Source organism: Natrix helvetica, assembly GCF_964273705.1.
Source record: "Natrix helvetica genome assembly, chromosome: 1".
In the NCBI taxonomy this organism is placed as follows: Eukaryota; Metazoa; Chordata; class Lepidosauria; order Squamata; family Natricidae; genus Natrix; species Natrix helvetica.
Window position 1 is genome coordinate 20,036,606 of NC_138548.1, and position 23,418 is coordinate 20,060,023.

At 43.3% G+C, this 23,418-nt stretch overlaps 1 protein-coding gene across 1 annotated transcript in view; it reads left to right on the forward strand.

The window, feature by feature from the left end:
* Positions 1-16,089: 16,089 nt before the first annotated feature.
* LOC309395933 (3',5'-cyclic-AMP phosphodiesterase 4C-like) overlaps positions 16,090-23,418 on the forward strand; it is a 59,879-nt gene continuing 52,550 nt past the window's right edge. Inside the window, exons 1-2 of the mRNA XM_081960622.1 lie at positions 16,090-16,135; positions 19,270-19,349. Coding sequence (XP_081816748.1) covers positions 19,308-19,349 — 42 coding nt within the window. The 5' untranslated portion in view covers positions 16,090-16,135; positions 19,270-19,307. The remainder of the gene's footprint in view (positions 16,136-19,269; positions 19,350-23,418) is intronic.

Here is a 23,418-nt window from a genome sequence, read left to right on the forward strand (position 1 = left end):
CCACTACGCCCATACCGGGGTGTACCGCCTGCAACCCACCACTGTGTGGGGTTATGTAAACACCTTTTGTGACTTTCTGACAAGCAAAGTCAATGAGGAAGCCAGATTCATTTAACAACCTTGTTATTAACTTAACAACCTCAGTGACTCACTTGACAACTGTGGCAACAAAGGTCATAAAATTGTGCCTAGAAATGGTTTTACAGGTGGTCCTTGACGTACAACCACAATTGAGCCTAAACTCAATTTTCAAGCCACTCTTGAGCAAAACCCGTTTAAAATCAATGATTTGGATGAGGGAATAAATGGGGAACTCATCAAATTTGCAGACGACACCAAGCTGGCAGGAATAGCCAACCCTCCAGAAGATAGGCTTAAGATACAGAAGGATCTTGACAAACTTGAACATTGGGCACTATCTAATAAAATGAAATTTAATGGTGAAAAGAGTAAGGTTCTACATTTAGGCAAGAAAAACAAAATGCACAGGTACAGTATAGGTAGTACCTTGCTCAATAGTAGTAACTGTGAGAGGGATCTTGGAGTCCTAGTGGACAACCATTTAAATATGAGCCAGCAGTGTGCAGCAGCTGCCAAAAAAGCCAACACAGTTCTAGGCTGCATCAACAGAGGGATGGAATCAAGATCACGTGAACTGTTAATACCACTTTATAATGCCTTGGTAAGGCCACACTTGGAATACTGCATTCAGTTTTGGTTGCCACGATGTAGAAAAGATGTGGAGACTCTAGAAAGAGTGCAGAGAAGAGCAACAAAGATGATTAGAGGACTGGAGACTAAAACATATGAGAAACGGTTGCCGGAACTGGGTATGTCTAGTTTAATAGAAAGAAGGACTAGGGGAGACATGATAGCAATGTTCCAATATCTCAGGGATTGCCACAAAGAAGAGGGAGTCAAACTATTCCCCAAGGAAACTGAGGGTAGAACAAGAAGCAATGGATGGAAACTAATCAAGGAGAGAAGCAACTTAGAATTGAGGAGAAACTTCCTGACAGTTAGAACAATTAATCAGTGGAACAGCTTGCTCCAGAAGTTGTGAATGCCCCAACACTGGAAGTCTTTAAGAAGATGTTGGATAGCTATTTGTCTGGAACGGTATAGGGTTTCCTGCCTAGGCAGGGGGTTGGACTAGAAGACCTCCAAGCTCCCTTCCAACTCTGCTATTGTATTGTAACATCTGCCTCACTTAGCAACCTAAATTTTAGGCTCAATTGTGGCTATACATCAAGGACCACCTGTAAAACCATTTAAAAAAGTATTAGTCATCAATATCAGAAAGCAAAAAAGTCCTATCTATAAGATATGTCAGAAGCACAATGATTATTCATCACAGTAGTTTATGAAGTCATATATAAAAAAGGGAAACCCAGAATATTTACTGAGTTCTTGTCTCCAAAGGAAACACCATCATTTAAAAAAAAAAAGAAAGGAAAACTATCTTTATGAGGTAAGAAATTTGCCATTAATTTCTGCAGAGCCTGGAAGGCACAATTTCTATCCATTCCACTTTTGTTGTGCATAAATGCGATGCGTCTACAGTGTTATTGGTCCAAAGAACAGCCAGATACTTCACATCCTCAAAAAGCTTTAAATGAATGTGAACTACTATTTATTACACATGGGAATCCTGATTGCTGTCCCCCTCAACCATCTTGCCTGACACTTCCCAAATTAGCTTTCTAGAAATGCATCTGCCAGGCTAATGAATAATATGGGCAGGGAGTTAATTAGTCATACTCAATGTTGGGCCCTCAGCAGCTCTCCTTGGCATCGGTGTTGGCATGTGGTGGGAGCTAAGAATACCCGCTTGTGGCGACATACAAAGACAAATGACAGGCAAAAACTCTTTCCACCTTTCAAAAGCAAAAATCCCTGCAGTGAACAAAGGCATTTCTATGCACAGAGAACATTCTAGTGGAAAAAAAATGGCGACTGACAGACCCTGGTTTCTTGGCACAGACAGTTGGCAATTGAAGAGGATCCAATTTACCTTTCTTTAACCCTGCCTCATGGGTGGGGGAGTTGTTTTTAAGCAGCCCGAAGACGGATGGTCGGCCAGCAGAAAATCCACCTGCCCGCCTCATGTTCAGAGAATTGGACTAATGTGGCTTCCCCCCCCTAAAGTGACATTATACGTCTTATAGAGGCTGCCAGGAATCCCATAGGTCCGGGATGGCAAAACTATGGCACAAATGCCTCTCTGTTGGCACGCATGCTACCAGCAGCTGCTCTTCTGGTTTACGGCGTGCGCATGTGTGCCAGCCAGCTGGTCTTTGGGTTTCTGGTGCTTTGGGGCATGCGCATGCGCGCACACACGTTCCGGTTTCAGCACTTGGTGCCGAAAAGGTCCGCCATCACTGCCACAGGTGATGTATAAAGGCAGTAGACTTCTCATGCTGTAATAAGACAGTGTTTTCCAACCTTGCCAGCTTGAAGATGTGTGGACTTCAACTCCCAGAATTCCCCGGCCATCTATGGGGAATTCCGGGAGTTGAAGTCCACACCTCTTCAAGTTGACAAGGTTGGGAAACTCTGTAATAAAAGGTAGACAGGTTCTATATGTGGAAGCTTTATTTAAGTTATTGGAGTAATATTGACAGCAAGATCTCTTCTCCATTAGAGCATAGAAATAGCCTTGCAAAATGGAGCCAGCCAGCTGTGTCACGGAATGCCCTAATAAGACTGGGATAGCAGAGGCAGGGGTGGGCTGCAACTGGTTTAACAACTGGTTCGGTGATCATGTGCTTTGTGCGCGCACTCCAGGGGTGGGTTCCTGCCAGTTCTAACCTCTTCTATAGAAGAGGTTCCACAAATCTACAGTGCCGTTTAGAACCGGTTCCAGCTCCCTCCCCCCGCCCGTCCGCACATCATCAAGATGAAGAGCCAGAGGAGGAATTCTGGGAGTTGAAGTCCACAAGTCTTAAAGCTGTCAAGTTTGAACACCCCTGGGGTTTTTTTTTCTCTAAAAGGCTAGTGATGCAAGGGGGTTGTAACTTGACAGCTTTAAGACTTGCGTGCTTCAAATGCCAGAGTTTCTGAGCCAACATTTTGGTTGCTAAGCAAGAACGTTGTTAAGTGAGTTTCACCACATTTTACAAGTTGGTCACGCCCACCCAGTCACATGGCTGGCAAGCCACTCCCACAAAGCAGGCCACACCTACAGAAGAGGTTCTAAAAAATTTTTGAAACCCACCACTGGCGCACTCGCACTTTCCACGCGCACCTAACACGCACTTCACACATGTGCACAACATTCAAAACCTTTACCTTCTACTGCAGCGCCGGTGAGTAAAACAGCTGAGGCACAGCAATTCGTTGTGCCGTGCGAATCAGCTGAGCTGAAAAACACAGAAATATAGAACAAGGTATAGCAGGGGTGGGTGGGCAGGCAGGGATGGGTGCAGGGGTGAAATGCTCCCAGTTCCGGCAGGTTCGCCCGAACCAGTAGTAAAAAATGCTACTGGTTCATAGAACCGGTAGCGAAACATACTTAAGAAAAACAAACCCTGCTCTGACAATTGCATGTCGCATAGCTGATCTTCAGAACTTTATTTTTTTACTTTTTTTTTACTTTTTTTTTAAACTACATATTCTCCGGAAATGGGGTGGGGGTGGGTGTCCAGTTTTGCTTCCAGCAGGATTCTCTGAAGCCTGCTAGGCCAAAAACAGGGGGGTAGGGGTGCTGAGAAAGAAAGAAAGAAAGAAAGAAAGAAAGAAAGAAAGAAAGAGAGAGAGAGAGAGAGAGAGAGAGAGAGAGAAGGAAAAAGAAACGGTAAAAGAAAGAAAAGAAAGAAAAAGAAAGAAAGGGAGGAGGGAGGGAAAAAGGAGAGGAAGGAAGGACTACAAACCTGGCACTAGATGCAGCTTCAGAGGATAATCCAGGGCTGGAAGGGAGCTGGAGGTCATCTAGTCCAACCCTGCTCCAGCAGGACATTGTTAAAGTGAGTTTCTATCTTTTGATCCCCCAATTACATGACTACATAGCTACGCCCACCCAGTCACATGACCCCACCAAGCCACGCCCATGGTAGTAAAAAAAAATAGATTTCACCACTGGATGGGTGGGCAGGGCCAACTGCTCCCTGGAACTACCGCTTCGCCGGAACCAGTCTGAACCAACAGCAGTCCACCACTGAGCAGAGGCATTCATGGATGAGGAGTGTCAAACTCTCCCCCCCCCCCCAAATGATGGTTGGGACTGCATGATTGAAACCTCGCCACTTTTTCAACATTGCAGCATTGCATATTCAAATAATAAATGGTCATGGCTACAATCTTATAAGATGTTGGATAGCCATTTGTCTGAAACGGTATAGGGTTTCCTGCCTAGGCAGGGGGTTGGACTAGAAGACCTCCAAGGTCCCTTCCAAATCTGCTATGGTATTTTATTGTATTGTATTGTATCTTGGACTTTTAAATTTTTTTTCCTTTGGATGCCTCTCAGACAAACAGCTATTGGTCCTCCAGAAACTAGTACAGCTAATGCTCAATTTACAACCAATCATATAGTGACGTTCAAAGTTCACAATGGCACTGAAAAAGTGACGTATGACCATTTTTCACACTTATTACCATTGCAACATCCCCATAGACATATGATCAAAATTCAGATGCTTGGCCACTGACTCATGTTTATGACGGTTTCAGAATCCCGGTGTCATGTGATCAACGTCTGTGTCTTTCTGGCAAGCAAAGTCAATGGGGAAACCAGATTCACTTAAGAACCGGGTTACTGACTCATCAACTGCAATGATTCACTTAACAACTTTGGCAAGAAAGATCCTAAAATAGGGCAAAACTCAATAAATGTCTTGCTTAGCAACAAAAAGTTTGGGAATAGAGGTCATACGTCAAGGACTATCTGTAATCAAGGATGAACTGTGTCTGTTCGTAGCTCTGTTTAACTGCTGTGGCCATGCACATATATTTATAAGATCTTAAAAATGAATCATCTGTCACTGAATTTCAATAAGAGTCTTTGAGTAAATTCCCAAACATGCCAGAAAAGCCACCGTTCTTCGCTGTTGGCAATTGGCAATGTAAAGTAGCCTCAGTCTTATAGTACTTCCAAATATGCTTCCATTTTTTCCTCAGCTGCAGCTAATCAGTAATTAATCAAACTGTCTAAGATGTTTTTGCCTCACCCGGCCTCCTAATTTTCATAGCAACTGACAAGGTGCCTCAGGAGAAGCAAAGAGATGGCAGGAGGAACCCAACATCTCAAGACGATTCTGCTCAAGGAATATGGCGTCGGCTTCTCTTTCATTGCCATTGATGGAGCTCTTGGATAATAATCCTTCCACAAATTTGTGAAACCATCTTGAGCCAATAACTCATCCTCCATCTTCTGAAGGATGGTTAGGTGGAGGTTAAGGAAGCCTTTTTCTCTTCCCTGGTTGCTTTTTAGTATGTCATTTCCCTAAAAGGCTGAGCACAGTTTTGATTTTAAAAGGATTTTTTTGGTATTTACATCCTGCTGTTTCTTTAAGACAGGGGTGTCCAAACTTGGGAACTTTAAGACTTGTGGACTTCAACTCCCAGAATTCCCCAGCCAGCTATGCTATGCTGGCTGGGGAATTCTGGGAGTTGAAGTCCACAAGTCTTAAAGTTCCCAAGTTTGGACACCCCTGCTTTAAGAGATCAAAGTATCTTGGGTAAACATGTCCTCCCATTTTGTAGAATGTAGAACAGGGGTGTCAAACTCAAGGTCTGTGGTCCACATCCGGCCCACACGGTGCTTAGATCTGGCCCACGGGCCACCCTGGAAACAGCAAAGGAACGGCCTGCAGTGCCTCTGCCAGCGAAAACGGAGCTCAGGAGGGCTGCATGCTGTCAAAGGGTGGAGGGACTTGGCCCAGGGATCTCCCCTGCTGAAGTCCTTTGCCATTAGTGATATGCTAATTGGTTTTGTGTGATCGTAGCACGATTTCTAAAACATGGATTATGATTTAGTGCTTTATACATATGCTTGTGGTTTATTTTTGACAGGAAGGAAGATGGATTTAATGAAGATCCATTGCCAGGGTGACATGAGATGAAATATATTTAAGTCACAACAGATAATATTTGGAAGCAGATCAAAGAGGAATAGGAGTAATAACAGACGGAATGGCACAAATAGGCTTGCAAGGTTTTCTTGTTGTAGTCAAAAAGTACGGTATTTTTCGGACTATAAGATACACTCTGCCAAGCTTCCGGTTCCGGCTGCGGTTCGCGACGGGCAGGTTCTGCTCGCCCCGCGCACTCCTAGTGGGCTCCCAACTGATCCGGGGGGCACAGGATGCCCTGGAGGGGCTCCTGCCGAGGGGGTGGTGTAGCGGGGGACCCCCTGAGTTGGCGGCGGCCGGGGGGGCTCCCCGCATCGCCCTAGGCACCGGGAGGCAAGAGGGGAGGCGCCGCGGCGTCTTCGCGATGAGGCAGCTGGAAGAAAGCAAGATTTGAAGGACGCAGCTGCTGTGTGGTGAGGTGGAAACTTTCCCCTGTTCCCTTACTTGGCTAAAAGGAAAAAAAAACTGCCAGCTTTTTAAAACTGACTTTCAACTTGTTTTGGAGAAGCGTGACTGGAGGGAGGGGGATTTCCCTCCCCCTTTGGACAAGCGGCTTTAAACGGTTTTGCTCTCTGCCCCCAGAGGAGGAGGAGGGGGGGGGAGCCATGCAACGAAATCACGCTCATAGCAAAGGCAGATTTTGGACTGCAATTGTGTAAATGAGGTGATGATCTGAAAACTTTCAAAACTTTTGGTTTTTGCCTTCTGATCCCGGAGCTGGCAGGGCAAGATGGCACACTTCCATCGTCTTCATAGACACTGAAACGTGACTCCACCCATAGAAGCTTCAGGCATCTTGTCTTTGTCTCCGTGGCACTCAGATAAATCTCTTGTTACATTAGACTCTGGGCTTGGAACAAAGGACTTTATTACTTTATCGCCAGGAGCTGAATATAGAAAAGGTTCCTATCTGCTTGGACTCTCTGCCTCGTAACCTCCTCGGCGGTTTTCCTCCCTAATTGTTTCCTCTCTGTATTGACATTGTTATCTCTTTGCTCACTATAATGCCACCCAAAAGACCACCCCCGGGGAAGCCGGGCTTTGCAGTCTCCACCCTGACATCCTCAGCGTCCAGCCCCAGCGGACAACAGACTATAACCTCCCTGCTTCAACCCAAGCCTTCTGAGGTGGACTTTCAGCAGATGTTTCAACAGATTTTAAAGGGACAGGAGGATTTAAAAAATCAATTCAAGGAGATGAATGAGCAGCTTAGAGAGAACCAAGACCGGGCGATTAATAATTCACAGAGACTGGATCTTTTGGAGGAGGAGACGGCTGAGATGAGGGGGGAGGTGGGGGGGTGCAGAAAGGGAACCAAGAGCTAGAGAACCACCAGATAAAAGTGGAATTTGAAAGAATGTCCTTTTTCCTTAGGTTTCAAAATGTGATTGAGGCAGATGATGAAGATTTAAGGGACATTATGACAAACCTTTTGGCTGAATACATTAAAAAAGACAAACAACAGATGGGGTGGGACATGGACCTGGTTTATAGAGTAAACTCAGCATACGCTAGAACACATAATGTTCCAAGGGAGGTACACATTAAATTCCTTAGAAAGACTACAAGAGATGAGATTCTGAGTGCACAAAGGGGGCAAGCACTAAAATACCAGGATAGAGAAATAGCCATTCTGAAACAGATCCCTAAGAAAGTGAGAGAGAGAAGAAAAAACTATTCGCTATTAGCGAAGAAATTATACCAGAAAGGGGTGTGGTTCAGATGGCTGATGCCTGAAGGTATGCTAATTTTCTGGGAGGACACAAGAGTCAGAATTAATACAACCATAGAGGCTCAGGCCTTTATGGAAAAAAATAGAGCCCTCCTAGATAAGCCTGATGATATTACACCAGATACACAAGACACGGGAGGGGGCGGAGCTCTGCTGGCGGGGGGAGAAGGGGCAACATCGAGAAAACTCAGATCACAAAAATGAACAAGAAAATCTGTTTGATGTAAAGTGATTGAAATTATTTGAAGATAAAAGTTTATATGCTGACAAAATACCATCGATTTGTAATAATCTAATGTATTAATAAATGAAATGTAGGAGTACGGGGGGAGGGACCACCTCCTGTATACTGTAACTGCCAAAATTTGTAACTTATCCCACTACCCTCTTCCTTGTTTATTTTTTTAAAAAAACCAATAAAATTTTGTTTTTTTAAAAAAAGATACACTCTCCCCCTCCCCCCAAAGTGGGTGGGTATGTCTGTGCGTCTTATAGAGCAAATATTGCGTGGGAGAGGGAAGGGTTGGTGCAGCGCCAATTAGCTGTTCTAGGTGGTGGGGAACGCCACCGCTGCCTAGCGCTGCCTATCACCGCCTATCGCTCCTGCCACTCCCCGTTCATCACCAATTGTGGCGAACGGGCCACAGAGGCGGTGAACAGGCAGCAGCAAATGGGTGGCGGGGAACGGGGGGTGGCAATCCTCGCCGCCTAGAAGGGCTGATTGGCAGTATTCCAGGAGGCCGATCCAACCACCAATCAGCTGCTCCACAACAAAGGTTCTAGTGCTGCCCAGCAGCGGCAGCAGCTCAGCTCAGTTGACCGGTGGTGGGTGCAACAGAGCGGAGCCCTGCAATAACTGCAATAACTTATTGAAGCTGACCAGGCTGTTTGCTCTTTGCTGCAAGGACATTAGCCAGATTAATGGTGGATGGATGCTGGGAGGCAGAGGCAGATTTTCCCCCCTTGTTTTCCTCCTCTAAAGCTAATGTGCGTCTTTTGGTCTGGTGCATCTTATAGTCTGAAAAATACGATACTTTTAGCCTTCCTCTGGAGTTGATTTTTTGGCCTGACACCCTATTGGGGCTTACATTTAGTACATTAACCAAAGTCAGTAAACTATGGTTTAGTTAGTGTATTGTGTGAATGCATTTACAGAGGAGATCCTGTATGGATTGTCAACTGAACTGGCAGATAAAGAAGCAACCCAGATCTGAGTAAATATTTGCAGACTCAAGTAATCTGGTGTCTTTTTAAAATAGCTAAATCTATATAGTTTCTCATTGAGGAATAAAAATTGAACATTTATCTACCTTCAGAGGTTGGAGCACCATGCTCCCGGTAGGGGATGGAAAGATTTAATCCTTCTGCATCGTGCTTCAAATGACCATCCAATATTTCTCTCTTATTGTATTGCCCTGTAGAAAAGTAGAGGAAACAGATCTTGAGTTTCCAACCCCTGATTCAAGTTTTCTGCCACAAAGGATCTCAGAACCTCTGGAAGAGCAGCCAGCCACCAACATGGGATCTCTCTTCAATACAATACAATAGTAGAGTTGGAAGGGACCTTGGAGGTCTTCTAGTCCAACCCCCTGCCTAGGCAGGAAACCCTATACTGTTTCAGACAGATGGCTATCCAACATCTTCTTAAAGACTTCCAGTGTTGGGGCATTCACAACTTCTGGAGGCAAGCTGTTCCACTGATTAATTGTTCTCACTGTCAGGAAATTTCTCCTCAGTTCTAAGTTGCTTCTCTCCTTGATTAGTTTCCACCTATTGCTTCTTGTTCTACCCTCAGGTTCCTTGGAGAATAGTTTGACTCCCTCTTCTTTGTGGCAACCCCTGAGATATTGGAACACTGCTATCATGTCTCCCCTAGTCCTTCTTTCTCTTAAGCTAGACATACCTTCTTTCTGGCTTTTGTTTGTTTGCATTCCTGCTGTCCACCATGCAGCACCAAATCTGTTCCAAGGCGCTTTCTCAATAAATGATTAATTTTTGGCGTTGGAAAATTAACTTTCTCCTTCTAGCACCCCATGACTTGTGATTCCTGTTACAAATTTGCCAAATCTGTGGAGAGGAGAAGATGAGTGGGATTTTTAAAAATATGCCAATAAGGGTTTAGGCATAAAGTAATCAGCTTTGATCTGAAATACCCTTGGGATCCAGTCATAATTCATAGGTTGATTGCAGGAGTGATTAAATGTTATCTTTAAAATTTTTTACTGGAGAATAGAAGCCAAAACAAGAAATAAAAGTTTTAAAAACTATTGATTATAATATGAAAAAAAATACGTATGTAAAATCTGATTATATGTATTGTGCTATCCAATTATAATATAACTATTACATTAGAATTAGAATTGTTAAAATCTACAACAATCTACGAGAAGGCAATAATCAATAGAGTCAAACTATTCTCCAGGGCACCTGAGGGTAGAACAAGAAGCAATTGGTGGAAACTAATCAAGGAGAGAAGCAACTTAGAACTGAGGAGAAATTTCCTGACAGTTAGAACAATTAATCATTGGAACAGCTTGCCTTCAGAAGTTGTGAATGCCCCAACACTGGAAGTCTTTAAGAAGATGTTGGATAGCCATTTGTCTGAAACGGTATAGGGTTTCCTGCCTGAGCAGGGATTTGGATTAGAAGACCTCCAAGGTCCCATCCAACTCTGCTATTGTATTGTAATAATCAAATGGTTTGAGTTTTATTAAATTTATATACCGCCCCCCTCTCCCCGCAGGGTAATGGTAAGCTACAAAAGCAGAATATAAATGCTGGTGCGGAAAGCTGCAAAATTATATTGTCATGTAATTTGCGTTTTTGTCTGTTTGTTTTTGTATTTTTTCTTATTTTTTTCCCCATTTTTCTTCTTTTTACTTGTGGTTTCTTAAACTTGAAAATGTTCAATAAAAACTATTTAAATAAAATAAATAAAGTAAACATTTTACTATTCAAATATTCAAAGATCATTTTTTCATATTCAAATGCTACTTGCTTGTGTGACCCAAGGCTACACGCTTTTGGTGGTGGTGATAACATCTGGAATGTGGAGGGCATATTCTGGCAGGGCCATCTTAACAGCATTATTGCCCCAGGCAAAGCAATGTATTGGGGCACCTATGACAACTACTCACAGGAATAAAAATGCAAAGGGTCGATAAAATTAAACATATATTTGCATGTTAGTATTGATTTAAAAATGCAGTAAAATGTAATAAATATGTTGCTGTATTTATATGATACAAGGTGCATTGAAGGGTTAATATACAGAGATTAGTAAGGGGCCCATGGGCAAGTGCCCATCAGGCCAGAGGTGAAATCAACTTACCTTCGCTACCGGCTCACTTCGCTCGCATGCACCACCTCTGTGCATGTGCAGAGTGTCAAAAACGGGACATGATGACGTCTGGGTGGGTGAATGGAATCTGTTACCAAGTGCGCCTGTAAAGGTAAGTAGAACAATTTTGCCATATATATATATTTTCTAGCCCAATGAAGATAGGCAGGAAACCAAAGCTGGCTGCAGACATGAGAGAAGAGAGTCTGCCCATTCCTCAAAAACTTTTGCATTGGCAGTCGAGTCCACACACCTCCAAATTAATTCAATCAGCTCGTGGCGGCCAATTTTCACCCACCACGTCTTCCCCATTTACCTCCCAAGCTCACCAAAAGGGGCTTTGTGTCTTCCTCTAGCCCTCCCGCTGAACTTCAAGACTCCGGAAGAGTCTTAGCCATGTTTCCTGATGCCCATGCTTTCCCCCCCCAGCTAATACCACCAGGTTTTAAGAACAGAGACCAAAATGAAGCTTTCCAAACTCTTCCTGCTACAATGCAGAATGTAAAAGTCCAAAGACGCACAGTAGACGATAGTCCCAATGTCCAATGAATCATCAAAAACCCCTCGGGGTAAGGGATGCTGCTAGCTAGAAAGCAGGTAATCCGACGAGTCACAGCTGATCGTCAGAAATACCGGTTCGCTCGAACCGATAGCAATTTTACTACCGGTTCGGGGGAACTGGTCCAAACCGGTAGCCCATGCCTTAAGACAGCCCTGATTCTGGGCACTTTGTGAAATGGCTACTAGTGGGACATAACTAGCTACAAATGCAGCTGTTTCCCATTGAAATCAAGAAGAGATGTTGTATCACTTCTTCTAAATTTGTCTTTCAATTTAAGGATGCTCTCTTCCAATCCAGTTGATTCTTTTTTCTGAAAAGGTGAAATACACAGTCCATTTTTAAAAAAAAAAATTCAAAGAGAGCTTATGGGATTTCTGAGGCCCAAAATCACTCATGGGGATAAAAAGGTGGATGGCTACAATCAGCAACATATCGCATTTTTAAAAAAGTTTGCAAACTGTAGAAAGAAAGGTTGACAAAAGGAAGCATGAACAAAGCTGTCCTTGACCATGTTAAGGAACTAACTTTCTGACATATTTATCAAAATGTTGCTTTATACAACATAATTAGCAAGGATAACAGTGAGGTATCAGCAGGTTGTTTAATTGTGACTCTTTAGATAAGAACAAGTGGCAACTAATGAACATGTTTTCAGAGTTGCTGTATTTATATATACTGTGGAAACTCAAAGATAAGCCCATCTGTGGATAAACTAACCCTCACATTTTAACCAAATTACCATGAAAAATATACTACCTGTGCATGCAGTCAACCTGCTTCTCTCATGGTATGCTGGTTAAAAATAGGAAGGCCTCCTTGTCTGTGGATGGGCTTATCTGTGAGTATATACAGATATACCTGTACTTTAAATATATGTGTGTGTGTGTGTGTGTGTGTGTGTGTGTGATAAATAAATAAAGGGAGACTAGTATAGATCTATTTCGAGCTAATTAGCTCTCATCAGCTAGCCATACCCTTACTGGGATTCGAACCTGGGCTGTATTATATCTTAGGCAGAAGTCTTAGCCACTAAGCCACAGGCTGTCCTCCTTATCAGTTGAGCCAGGGAAATAGGTATGTATTTGTGTTACAACCCCTGGTATGCCTAAATATGGGAGGAAGGTCACTACTCCCTCTTTCTGTCCTTCGGCTTATCACAGAAGACCATGCAGGCAGAAAACCATATTTTTATTTTTAATGTTGCCTTTTTATATTTGTGTTGTATTTGTACTGATAAATAAATAAAGGGAGACTAGTATAGATCTATTTCGAGATAATTAGCTCTCATCAGCTAGCCATACCCTTACTGGGATTCGAACCTGGGCTGTATTATATCTTAGGCAGAAGTCTTCTCTCTGATGAATAAGTCTATATGCAGATAAGGAGAATCAATTTTCAATTTTTGTGTGCATTTTGGCACCTAAAAATCTTGGCTTATCTGTGAGTATATATAATAGCCTCTTCTACAACTTGCGTTATAACTCTGGAAACAGGATAGGAAAATAATTTATGCTATTCAATTCTAGAATTTGAGAAGAATGTAGACAGCCAAGAAAATAAAATGACAGATCATCAAAAAAAAGACAGATCATCAAAAAAAAAAATCAACTCAGTTTTCACTTGAGATACAAATGACAAAAAGCCCAGGTTTAACACCAGAGTGTAGCGCAATGGGGTGAGCTCCTGTTCCTTGTCTCAGCTCCTGCCCACTTAACAGTTTGAAAGCATGCAAATGTGAGTATACTAATAGGTACCACTTCAGTGGGAAGATAACAACATTCTGTGCACTTTTGGCCATAGAAATGTTTTTGGACAATGCTGGCTCCCTCTGCTAAGAAACAGAGATGGGCACTGTGCCCTGAAGTTGGACCCTACTGGACAGGGAAATCTTTACCTTTATCTACAAAATGACCAGGCTCAAATCATCCTACCATGGACACATTATGTGAAGATCCCGCCATTTGAAAAAGTCTATAAGGCTGGAAAAGGTGGAAGAAAAGAGGAGGATGACCAGTAACAAGATGGACAGATTTGGTTACAATGATGATGGATGCACCCTTGGAAGGCTTGAAAGACCAGGTTAGATCATCATGGAGAAAATCTGTTTATGTGGTTGCTAGGAGTCAACAATGACTTGGTGGTACATAATCGATTTACCTTCTTGAGAGGTAAATATAGCACATAAATCAGGACGTTTTGGCGCAGGGGATTCCTATAGTCTCCAATACATGAAAATTGCCAATTTTCTTTGGCACAGTTATTGAACAACAACTCCTAATATTGGTGTGTCAAGAAATAGACAGAAAATAATTCACCCAGCCCTAAAGCTAATGAAAGAGTTTATCCTTGCCACTTTGCCCCACTGCTACATTCTTTGCAGAACTTTCAAAATAAAAAAAATTAGAACGGGGCTGTTGGATAGGGCAGTGTTGGCTAACTAGGGAATTCTTGGAGTTGAAGTTCACACATTTTAAAGGTGCCAAGGTTGAGAAACATGGTGATAGAGCAGGCAAGAACTCCGACTCCCAATAGAACAATCCACCAACCTTCTCCAGAAATACGGAGATGATGTAGCACTGAAGAAACCCCCATCTTCATGGAGTTTTGCTGGTTGAGCAACTTTCAAACAGAGACCAGACTTGTTGGGTGGGATTTCAGATGTGATCTATGGACTGATACCTTTTTCTTGTTTTCACCTAAGCCATTCACGTGACATTCACACAAACAGCAAGGAGAGATGGAGCAAAATCAAATGAAAATTAGAAATTTCCTGACAGAACAATGAATCAGTGGAACAGCTTGCCTCCTGAAGTTGTGAATGCCCCAACACTGGAAGTCTTTAAGAAGATGTTGGATAGCCATTTGTCTGAAACGGTATAGGATTTCTTGCCTAGGCAGGGGGTTGGACTAGAAGACCTCCAAGGTCCCTTTCAACTCTGCTATTGTATTGTATTGTGTTGTGTTGTGTTGTGTTGTATTGTATTGTATTGTATTCAGGGGTCGGTTCCTGCCAGTTCTAACCTCTTCTATAGAAGAGGTTCCACAAATGTACTGTGCCGTTTAGAACCGCTCCCTCCCCCGCCCGTCAGCGCCACGCTTGCCCCACCTGCTGCTCACTGATTGGCTGGCTCACCAATCACCCCGCCCGCCTCTAAGAGTCCTATCTAAACCTTAAAGTCTTAAAGCTGTCATGTTTGAACACCCCTGGGAGGTTTTTCCTAAAGGGTTAGGGGTGCAAGGGTCTTGTAACTTGACAGCTTTAAGACTTGCGTGCTTCAAATGCCAGAGTTTCTGAGCCAACATTTTGGTTGCTAAGCAAGAGCGTTGTTAAGTGAGTTTCACCATATTTTACAAGTTGGTCACGCCCACCCAGCAACATGAGTGCCAAGCCACTCCCACTCGATTACATGGCTGGCAAGCCACTCCCACCTGGTCACATTGCCAGCAAGCCGCTCCCACAAAGCAGGCCACACCTACAGAAAAGGTTCTTAAAATTTTTGAAATCCACCACTGATTGTATTGCATTGCATTGCATTGCATTGCATTGCATTGCATTGCATTGCATTGCATTGCATTGCATTGCATTGCATTGCATTGCATTGTATTGTATTGTAAAAGAAAAGCATCCATTTAATTTAACAGCTCTTAGTTGAATCAGCAATGCTATATTGTGCTTCTGCAGGATGGAAGTTTAACTAAAACTCTCCGAAGAGGAATAAGGGAAAGAGGAGAGGATTCCAGTCATGTACATCTGCCTATCCCTGGTCCATGGGAATGACTTGATAGGTTGAGAAAAATGCCAAATTCAATCTAAACTTGTGGCTGACTGTGTGATAAACACTAGTAATTCAATCTAAACATCTAGCTGACTGTACGAGCAACCCTAATACTTCAGCCTAAACTGGCAAAGAAAGCAAAGATAGCACCAATAGTAATAAGTGTCTTGGATGCAATACCAAAACATCTGGCTTACCACTTGAACACTACTGGCATTGACAAAAATCACCATCTGTGAATTGAAAAAGGCAGCTTTACTTGGAACAGCTTATATCCTGCAACAATATCTTTAACTTTATTAAACAACAACTTCTGCCTATCCCAGATCATTGGAAAGGATTTGGTAGGTAGAGAAAAATGCCAAATCTAGTCTAAATGTCTGGCTGACTGTGTGTGAGACCCACCGTGAAAATAGAGACACATTGCCAAAAATAGGATGGGATTTTTCCTTTCATTTTTTCCTTCTCTGATTTGCTTGCAGCTGGACAGGGAAGGGTTACACACGGCTGTTTGAAAAGAGAGAGGGAGGGAAGGAGAAGTCCAATGAGTTTCCACAAGGTAGAGCTTTCCTGCTGAGCTGCATCATTTAGTAAGCAGTACCTCCACACTCCAGGAGCCGCGAGAGTCCTTCCGCTTCTCTAACCTGCCAAAGTGTAAGTCCATTTGGGAAACTGGAAAGGGAGAAGGTTGTGATATGCACTTGTCTTGGATTGAAAAGTTAGCAAAACAATGTTGGCGCTTGGATTTCCCCTTGTATTTGTTTGAGTAGGATTACCTTAGAGCAGTACTTTTCAAACTTGGGGTAAATTACCCCAAATTGGGTAAAAGTGATTTACACAAAAATCACAACAAGAACATTGAAACAAAGGCATTCTGTTAAGCAAATAAAATGACTTTTTGATAAGCACTTTTGAGTAATGAAGGAAAAAGCTTGGGAAGCGTTGGCTGGCTTGCAGGAAAGATAAACTGTAAATTGCTATTTTTGCTGGGATTCTCAAAACGCAATGTCAAGCATTTAGCTCAGTTCTTGATTCTAGTCCAGCGCCTGTGTTCCATCTGAACACAGCCCATAGTTGGGTGCTTTATTCTTCCTAGGACCTAGACAAAAGGATAAGAGAACATCTTTGGAAGAATAGTGGTACCTGCCACTAGGCGGTTTGTGAAAATCACCAGAGCAGAAACGGTGAAAAGAAAAGTTTGCAACTTTATAGGGAAAGCCAGCAGAGGTGTGAAGTTCATAAGAATATATATAAGGTAAACTGCAGGAACAAAGAAATGCTGATTCCAAAGGAGTCAAATTGTCCAATATGGAATCCTGTTTACAAGATATATTGTGGGAAGCCGTTCTATATTTGTTCTACTTGCCAGTACGTAGAGGTAGACTTTCCACAACCTGGAGGCTTTATTTATTTTGAATTCTTGATAGAGCCCGCATTCACATTTTGTGTGTTTAATAAGTAACCATTGCCACCTCTTGGAGACACAAATTCCACACATTTTGCATTGGTGTGAAAATACCCAGAAGATCCAGCCCATTGGTTTGCTAATGGATTTTTCCAGAGTATTATTTGAACTGAACTTTTAACATCACCCCCACCTTCAAATTAATTCCTCCCTCCCTCCTTCCCTCCCTTCCTTCCTTTCCTTCCTTCCTTCCTTCCTTCCTTCCTTTCCTTCCTTCCTTCCTTCTTTCCTTCCTTCCTTCCTTCTTTTCCTTCTTTCTTTCCTTCCTTCCTTCTTTTCCTTCTTTCTTTCCTTCCTTCCTTCCTTTCTTCTTTCCTTCCTTCCTTTCCTTCCTTCCTTCCTTCCTTCTTTTCCTTCTTTTCCTTCTTTCTTTCTTTCCTTCCTTCCTTCCTTCCTTCCTTCCTTCCTTCCTTCCTTCCTTTTCTTCCTTCCTTCTTTTCCTTCTTTCTTCCTTTCCTTCCTTCCTTTCCTTCCTTCCTTCCTTCCTTCCTTCCTTCCTTCCTTCCTTCCCTCCCTCCCTCCCTCCCTCCCTCCCTTCCTTCCTTCCTTCCTTCCTTTCCTCCCACCAAAGCCACCTCAAGCCTTAATTCATTCATGGACCTTGGTAACAATAATTCTGGCCTGTGAAACTAAAGGATGTTTTCATCCTTCTGTCAGGCAGTTGGATAGCTCATCTACCCTCTATGCCATAGCCAGTGACTCATCTGACATACGCCGAGTCACATTTTTAAAAAAAAATCCAAGCAGAAAATAAAATTAAGAATGACATTTTAATTATGGATGGTCTTCAAGTTATGCCCATAACAATTTTAATTAAAATTAAAATTTATTATTATTATTACAATTTCCATTGTTAAGCAAGGCACTTGTTTAGTGAGTTGTATGTGATTTTACGACATTTTTGCATGGTTGTTAAATGAATGGTTGCAGTTGTTAAGTGAACCATGCGGTCATTAAGTGAATCTGGATCCCCCCCCATTGATTTTGCATGTTGGAAGCCAGCTGGGAAGGTTGCAAAGGGTGATCACATGACTCTGGGACACTGCAACTGTCGTAAATACACACTGGTTGCCCCGAATTTTGATCATCTGACCATGGGGGTGTTGTGACAATTGCAACTGGTTGCAAGTCTCTTTTTTTTCACTGCCCTTAGAAGTTAGATAAAAGGTTGTAAATGGAAGACTACCTGTATTCCTTGCCAGCAAAATACGGGTGAGCACCAGCAGGCTTCAGCTGCTTTGCTCTCAGTCAGTATTGAACAATTCCTGGGGGGAAAAACCAAGCAGGGTGTCTGGATGTTGCTGGCAAGCAGTGAAAAGTAGTGAGGTCTGTATCATTAGAGCAGCGGTGTCAAAACTCGATTTCATTGAGGGCCACATCAGGGTTGTGTTTCACCTTGGGGAGCCAGGGTGGGCGTGGCCAGCTTGATGTCACTCATGTCGGGGGTGGTGGTTCTTCCTGTGGTGGCTCGTTCTGCAAGTGAAAACAGGCTCCTGGGCTCTATTTTCAGCTGCAAGGCCTCCTGCAACCCTCTAGTGAAAATGGAGCTTGGTGTGTGTGCGTGCCCGTGGCCCTCGCAACCTCCATTTTCAGCTGCAACGGTCTCTTGCAACCCTCTGCCAGCAAAAATGGAGCTCGTGTGTGTGTGCTGCCTGTGGCCCTCCAAAGTTCAGTTTTCACTGGCAGAGGCACCACAGGCCGGTCCTTTGCTGTTTCCAGGGTAGCCCCACAAGCCAGATCTAAGCACCCCAAGGGCTAGATCTGGCCCCTGGGCCTTGAATTTGACACAATTACTAGGAGGGTGTGGGAGCTAACAACCCTGTTACATCAAGAAACGCTAGATATTAAATCTTCCCTTGTAGAGGCAATCTTCAGATATATTTTGGCTACTGATTTTCTGTCTTAACCCGAATTGAAGACTACCTGTATTCATTCATTCATTCATTCATTCATTCATTCATTCATTCATTCTGTCTGTCTGTCTGTCTGTCTGTCTGTCTGTCTGTCTCTGTCCATCCATCCATCCATCCATCCATCCATCCATCCATCCATCCATCTATCTATCTATCTATCTATCTATCTATCTATCTATCTATCTATCTATCATCTAACTTTTTAAACACCCACCTCTTTCACAGAGGAGCTCTGGACGGTGAATTATAGTGAGGAAAAACTGGAATACAGAATGGTAGGAGGTAAACAAGACATAAATCTACCATAAAACGAAAACAAATAAATTAAAGAGTAGTACCGCGTTTGAGAAACCTTCAAACAGGCACGATTCAGACTGGTTCCATCTCCTTTTTTTCTTTTTCTTTTTTAGGAAAGAGAACAATAATTGAGTCTGGACGGTTTGTCATCATGCGGCGTAGCCGAACTACCATGTCCTTTCTGAGCATGGAGGTAAGAAAGCAGGGGGAGAGGAGAGAAATGGAGGCCAGGATGGCTGGCTGAACTATCTGGATATTGCGGGAAAATCAAAGTCCATCCTTGCCAAAGTGGGTACCAGGAAAACCTTGGCTATGAGGATATCAATGGAGGCACAATTACCCAAAAATAAATTGGGGTCAGAGACTGTGGTGTTAAAGCTCCACCTCTTTTTTCACATATTGTGGGCACCATTTTGATTTTCCTCATGCCTCCCCTGCAGTTGAGATTGATATAAGGTTGTCTGTTAGTATATGTTAGATACTGTCAGCGTTCCAAATATCATGCAGAATTAAATCATTGTCCAAGGCAAAGATATCCTTAAAACTCCAATTTAATAAGACAGACATTTTGGCATTATGCTGTGAAATTTCAACTCTAACGTACATCCTGTGAGTTCACCCAGTTAAAAGTTCATCATCTAACCCCACACCCCATAATTCATCACATGGTCCAATCTTCATCTTCCACGCTGGCATGTACACCCCTCTTCTTCCGGCCAGGTGTCGAGGTGCGGAGACAAAAGACGACCTTGAGCTTCTAAGAAAATCCATAACAATACATTCCACAATCCTACTCCTTTCTATTCCCCCCTCCCAACTACTACGCTAATGAAACAGCATAGAAAATTATAAGAAAGTGTGGCAGGCCAAAGATCCTAAAAAGAATATAACTACAGGCCTGACAGATACTCAATTTGAGAAGATCAATCAATAAAAGGTGATTATAATAAAGGGAAAGGTTTCCCTGTCCAGTCGTGTCTGACTCGAGGGCACAGTGCTTATCTCCAATTCTTGGCTGAGGGAGCCAGCATTGTCCGAAGACAATTTCCGCGGTCATGTGCCCAGCGTGGCTATTTGCCGAAAGCACACAGATCAGGGGTGGGTTGCTGCTGGCATTGCTGCTGGTTTACTTTGCTCGTGCATGCGCCAGCCACACGATGCTCGCTCATGCACAGTTCAATGCAAATTGTTCTGTGCATGCACAAGGATCATTAAAAAGTAATCAAAATCTTGCTGGCAACGGCAGCAGAGACCGGGGAACTGGTACAGGGGGGTGGCCAGCCTGGGTCACTGCCAGTTTGGGCGACCCAGGCCAAAATATCACTACCAGTTCCAGCGAACCGGTAGCAGCCCATCTCTGACACAGGTGCTGTTTACCATCCCACTGAAGTGGTAGCAATAGCACTTAGACTTATATACCTCTTCGCGGTGCTTTTACAGCCCCCTCTAAGTGCTTTACAGAGTCATCCTATTGCCCCCAACAATCTGGGTCCTCATTTTACCCGCCTCGGAAGGATGGAAGGCTGAGTCAACCTTGAGCTGGTGAGAATCGAACTACCAAACAGCTGGCAGCCAGCAGAAGGAGCCTGCAGTACTGCATTCAAACCACTGCACCACCATGGCTCAGTAGTACCTATTAGTCTACTCACATTTGATTATGGGAGTAGCAGATAAAATACTCAAAATAAATAAGATAATACGCTGGAAGGCAAATGACATTCCACGATCGGTCTTCTTTTATGAGCCAAATTATACATTTCTTCACCAGCAATTTATTGTCAATCTGAATCGGGATATCCTGGCAAAGTCAAGCTTTCTTCTTGGCATTGCCAAGCTATCCTAATTCAGATATACAGTAAATTACTCAAAAACCATCCATTGCTGGCCTTATCTTGTCTCCATTTTATCTCTCTTACAATCTCAGATGGATTCTTTATGCATTGCAAAACATCCTCTCTTTTTTTCCTAATTAAGACATCGTGCAGCCTTTGGGTATAAACTTCACCTTGCTTTTTTGGAGGCAGGTGAGCTGATGTGATCAGGCTTGGCCTGTCACCCCTGATAAATCTGTGGTGGAAGGACACACATACCTTAGGAGAGAGGGCAGGAAATGCAAGTTGTCGGCTATTCATCAGCCAATTAGCATTCTCAAAATATTCTACCTGAGTCCAAAAGGACAATACTGCAAGGACCAGAGGTGGGTTCCTATTGGTTCAGACTGGTTCTGCTGAACCGGTAGTGTTGGGGGGGGGGGTCAGAACACAGTAGTAACACGGCAGCCTGGGTCGCTGAAACTGGTAGCAACCCATGCCTGCTACGCCCCGAACTGGTTCTCCTACAAGGCTGCCATCTTGTTTTAATTAATTAATTTAATTTAATTTATTAAACTTCTAGACCGCCCCCTCTCCCCGAAGGGACTCGGGGCGGTGTACAGGTACAAATTTAAAAAACCATACACTCGATAATATACATAACTAAAATTGAATTAAATATCCCCTGTACAAATTTATAAGAATTAAAAACTTAAACCTTAAAACCAAACCATAAAATTTAAAAATACAGACTGAGGAGGGAAAGCTGGAATTAGGCCAGGCCGGCTAGATGAACCAGGTGGGTTTTGAGCTTCTTGCGGAAGGAGCGGAGGTCCGTAGTCGTTCTAATGTCAGGGGGAAGGTCATTCCAGAGGGTCGGGCCCATCATAGAGAAGGCCCTTCCCCTGGGCATCGCCCGCTGGCACAGCCTAGTGGACGACACCCGGAGGAGGCCCTCTCTGTGTGAGCGAATCGGCCGAAGGGATGTATGGGGCAGGATTTTTCAGTTCTGCACATCCACAGAACAATTTTTAGTGGAAAATTTTATTTATTTTTCATTTCTTAAGGTTTTGTGCATGCACAGACCTTTTTATTTGGAAATGTGGACATGTGCATAGCGTGTGTCTGGTGTGAACACGAGCGAAGCGAGCGTGCACACTCACAATTTTGGAGGCACTGAACCGGCAGCAATGCGTGCAGCAACCAACCCCTGGCAAGGACCCAAAACAGCATGAAGAGTTCATGTAGTATATTGTTATTCCACAAAGATAGGATACACTCTCAGCAAATGTGGGCCACCAGAGAGGTTCAGCAAAGCCTGAATTGTAGCCCACAAACAAGTGTGAAGAAAGCCACATCATTTACTGGTGAAGTGTCTGCTTTGCATGCAAAAACATTTCTGTTTCCTATTCATCTTCAGTCTTCAGAGCTGTCTTTTGACTTCTCACTTTTCTTTGTCAACTGCTCAGCCAGGTGCTAGCATTTATTTGAGTGAGACAGAGCTTGAGAAATTTAAGCAGAACTTGGATAGGAGACCATGAAGAAATTTTAAGGCTGCTGGCCAGACTAGGAAATTGAAAGGGGGGGGGGGGGAAACCTCCCTGGAAGAAATCAAACCATTTTTATACTTTTGCCAAGATAATTGTATAGGCATGCAAGGAGTCAATTTTGACGTGAACAAAAGTATTATTCTGGGCAGGGGGATGAACCTCTAACGTCCCTTCCAATACTACCCTTTTATAGTTAGTCCTCAACTTGCAACCATTTGTTTAGTGATTGTTTGAATTACAATAAAAGGTAAAGGTTCCCCTCGCGCATATGTGCTAGTCGTTCCCGACTCTAGGGGGCGGTGCTCATCTCTGTTTCAAAGCCGAAGTGCCAGCACTGTCCGAAGACGTCTCTGTGGTCATGTGGCCGGCATGACTAAATGCCGAAGGTGCACGGAACGCTGTTACCTTCCCACCAAAGGTGGTTCCTATTTTTCTACTTGCATTTTTACATGCTTTCAAACTGCTAGGTTGGCAGAAGCTGGGACAAGTAATGGGAACTCACTCCGTTACACGGCGCTAGGGATTTGAACCGCTGAACTGCTGACCTTTCTGATCGACAAGCTCAGCGTCTTAGCCAATGAGCCACCGCATCCTCTATGAATTACAATAGCACTGAAAAAGTGACTTATAATAGTTTTTCACACTTATGTCCATTGCAACTTCCCCATGGTCACATGATCAAAATCCAGATGCTTGGCATCTGGCATGTACTGTATTTATGATGGTTGCAGTGTCCCTGGATCAGGTGATCCCCTTTTGTGACTTTCTGACATGCAAAGTCAATGGGGAAACCAGATTCACTTAACAACCGTGTTACTAACCTAACTGTTAGGAATGTAAGCTAACAGTTGGGTCAGCAATATATAAACCAGGATGGTAGTACTGTAGCTTTAAGTACTGC